At 47.3% G+C, this 3,774-nt stretch overlaps 1 protein-coding gene across 1 annotated transcript; it reads left to right on the top strand.

The window, feature by feature from the left end:
* Positions 1 to 87: 87 nt before the first annotated feature.
* Positions 88 to 999, top strand: FAM84B (family with sequence similarity 84, member B). Its single transcript, XM_010290175.1, has one exon. The coding sequence runs from the start codon at positions 103 to 105 to the stop codon at positions 997 to 999; it is 897 nt and encodes a 298-aa protein (XP_010288477.1). The 5' UTR covers positions 88 to 102.
* Positions 1,000 to 3,774: the final 2,775 nt, after the last annotated feature.

The raw sequence follows: 3,774 nt of genomic DNA, 5'->3' as shown, positions 1-3,774 counted from the left end.
GTGGAGGGGGGAGCCGCGCTCTGCCGTCCCGCTGCCTCCTTGGAAGCCGCTCGCCCTGTGCCTGCCTTCATGGCCCCGCTGTGTCTTGTCGTTGCAGCGGGCATGGGGAACCAGGTGGAGAAGCTGACCCATCTGAACTACAAGGAAGTTCCCACGGCCGACCCAACAGGTATGGACAGAGATGAAGGGCCCAGGATTGGGGTTTCCTACATCTTTTCAAATGATGATGATGAGCTGGAACAGCAGCAGGACTCGGTGCAAGACCTGGGGGGTGAGCACCCTGCCCTGCAGCCCTACGATCCCCAGTTGCACGAGGTGGAGTGCTCAGTCTATTACCGGGATGAGTGTATTTACCAGAAGAGCTTTTCTGAGGAGGATACGCTGCCAGAGGAGGGTGATGAAGGAGGTGGGGGGCACTTGAGCACTTATACCCCAGAGAACCTGCTGAATAGGTGCAAACCGGGTGACCTGGTGGAGTTTGTGTGCCAGGCCCAGTATCCGCACTGGGTGGTGTATGTCGGGGATTTTCAAGTTGTGCACCTGCACAGGCTGGAGGTGGTGAACAGCTTCCTCACCGATGCCAGCCAGGGCAGACGGGGCCGCATTGCCAACCAGCTGTACCGCTACAAACCCCTCAGCCCAGCCGCGGTGGTGCGCAACGCCCTGGAGCAAGTGGGTTGCAAGGACCGGGACTTGAGCTGGAGAAACTCTGAGTGTTTCGCTGCCTGGTGCCGGTACGGCAAGCGGGAGTTTAAAATCGGCGGGGAGCTGCGCATAGGCAAGCAGCCCTACCGATTGCAGATCCGGCTGGGCGACAAACGCAGCCACACGCTGGAGTTTCAGAGCCTGGAGGATCTAATTATGGAGAAGAGGAGAAATGACCAGATTGGTAGGGCTGCTGTGATCCAGGAGCTCTCCAGCCACCTGCAGGCTGCAGAGGAGGAGGAAGAGGATGAGGAAGACCATCATCATCCAGGTGCTCGGACTGCTGTGGAGTAGCAGCCTCAGCTCCACCATACTGCTTAGCCTGGGTGATGGGGATTAAAACTGAAGGCTGCGAAATTGAGCTGTTATAAGCCCTTTGGACTGCTTCGGTGCAGCTTCATTCCAATCACATGTGAAAGGAAGGGGTAAAGCTGATTTAAGTGTCTGTGCTTTAGTGCTTAACTCCTTCAGTGCTTGATGATAAAGCCACTGACTTATTTGTAGAGGATAAAACTCAGGGCAATTCTACCCCTCTCCACTTCCACCTCTTTCCCTTCCTCTCTGCCCTCTTTGTGCATAGCCTTTCCCTCAACCATCTGTTAGTAGGCCTGACCCTACAAGATGCTAAATGCCTTTGACAGCTACTTATCAGCAGAAGTTAAGAGTATTTAATACTATTAGGAAGGAGCCAATGGCTTTCAGGACATGGCCGTGTAGCTCTGAGCGCATGATTAGTTTGGTGGCTGAGAAGCGTGAGGACATTGTTTTCCCTTCTCTTCAGTTGTGGCTCCCGTTGGTATTGCAGCAAGCTGCTTGCTTGCCTGGTGCAAGGTGTCATGGATTGGTAGCCAGGCCCCCAGAAGGTGTAAGGGAGAAATCTCCACTAATTTTAATGAAATGGGTTTGATGTGCCTGGTGCCTTCTTAATTGATAGGAACTTGCGGGTGGGCTGGGGGACCTCCTCCTTTCCTATCAGTGTGTGCCTCTGAGGACAGAAGATGTATTTATTGCTGACTGGTCCCAGGAGAGGGGGAAGTTTGCAACCCTGATTAAGGAGTCTGCGCATTGGTGCGTGCTGGGACTCTTACAGGCAGATACTGAGCTGTGCCAGTGCTTGTTACAGGCTGCCTGGCTTCCCCTAAAGCAAATGGCAGAGCTCCCGATTACATCTGTGGTACACATTGAGGCAGTAGAAGCACTCGTGCAAGGGTATGTGAGTAAGCTGTCCCTCGAGAAGGTGGCCTCTTGGCCGGGTGCTCCTGGCTGTGAGCATGTCACAGGTTCTGCACCGCAGTAAACACAGCTGTGATGGGAGGGAGCACAGGCTGGAAGGCGTTGCAGGCAGGGGGTTTTGGGTGTTCCTTTTTCCTTCCTTACCGCAAAGCAATTTCCTCTTCATTAAGGATTTCATGTTTCCTTTTTTGCTAATTTTTATGGTATGTGGCTGAGCTATAGCATTAGAGAAAAAGAGAGGACATGGTTCCAAAGTTGTTACACAAGTCCCTCATTAAAAAAGAGGGGAGGGAGAGTGTGGTGCTGCCTGCCTTGAATATTCCCTGAACTTGTTTTCAACTCTTGAACTGGTCTCCCACACAGGCAGCACTGTCAGATCTTTGTCCTGGGATCTGAAGTGTGTGAGCAAACAGTGATATGGAGGCAGGTTCAGATGCAAAATTCATTCCCCTTAAAGCACAATAGTGATGAGGTGAACTTCAAGATAAGCTTGAGTTCATTTAAATAATGGAAACTAACAGTGTGATGTAAACTTGAAGCATAGTTAATACCGTCTTCCCCGCAGTTGTTTACAGTTGTACCACAAATAGCAAAGTACTCCCTGTCCTTTCCGCCTTTGAGACGGGAGCAAAGTTTGTTGTTTAAGAATAGGTAGATATCAGCTTTGGGTTAGTTAAGACTATCTGAAGCAACTTTGCCAATGTGATTCAAATAGATTGTGGTGTTGTGTTCTCTGCTTAAAATACACGAGCTAGGAAAAAGCTGTGAAAGACTACTTCATCCTCCAACTTGAAGAGGAAAAATAACTTCTAGGGTTATGCAAATACACCATATACTGTTTCCTTAATGACTCCCATGCTCTCATTTTGGGCTGTGAAATACGCAAATCCAAAGGGGAGTTTGACACCAAGCTCCCTTAGAATGCTATAGCTCAGGTGACTGCACTAAGTTTCTTTTTTTTCTCCAATATGCAATTGAGTTATACGCAAGTTACTGTGGTTGCCAAGCAGACGTGCAACCTTGCTTTGAGAGCATAGTAACTACCAATATATAATTGTAAATGCGTTAATATGTGGATGTCTGCGCACAGGTTTTATACAACTGCTAGTAACCACTAAAAGCTGAAATGATCACTGCAATTGTCCGAAAGAGTGAAGGAGAATCTCTTTTGTACTGATTGAGATGAGACAACTGAGATTATCTAGACCATGAGTAAACTGGCTGTGGTTTCTTTCATACTGAAACCTTGTACATAACAAAGTTTATTTCACTGTGTACTATAGGTATGTAAAATAATATTTTCTTAACGGATATTTTTGAAAGTTAAAAATAATCCCTTCATAACCTTGCATTTGGAAGTAAGTTGTTATGCACATTATTTTCCAATCCTCTGAATGGGTTTATTTTTCATTAGTGATCTAAAGTATATTCTAGGTCATAAAGTATAGAAACTGCTATAAATGTCAAATATTATGTATCTACGGGGTACTAAACAGTAAACTAGTTGTGAAAATATTTTTCCCTTGTGTCTGAAACATCAGAACTATGACACTTAGCCATTTCTGTCCTTCTGAGATACCCTGCACAGTCTGGCTTTGTTTTCGGTTCTTTTTTTTCTACTTTTTGTGTTATAAAAAAGAAATGACCAAATCTGCTTGGGAATGGAGAGCAAAGCTTCTTTGACCAACTGAAATCGTGTCTTGTGCTGATCTTGGTGCTTCTCTGTACCGGTCATGCCTTCTGGGATAAATTCCCACAGGCACAGGGCCTTAGCAAAGAATCCCAGAGCTTGCCTGCCTTGCTAGGATTGCCTCACAGCAGAGTCTGGCATACGTT

Source organism: Phaethon lepturus, unplaced genomic scaffold (genome assembly GCF_000687285.1).
Source record: "Phaethon lepturus isolate BGI_N335 unplaced genomic scaffold, ASM68728v1 scaffold41186, whole genome shotgun sequence".
NCBI lineage: Eukaryota > Metazoa > Chordata > Aves > Phaethontiformes > Phaethontidae > Phaethon > Phaethon lepturus.
This window is presented reverse-complemented; position numbering and strand designations above follow the sequence as displayed.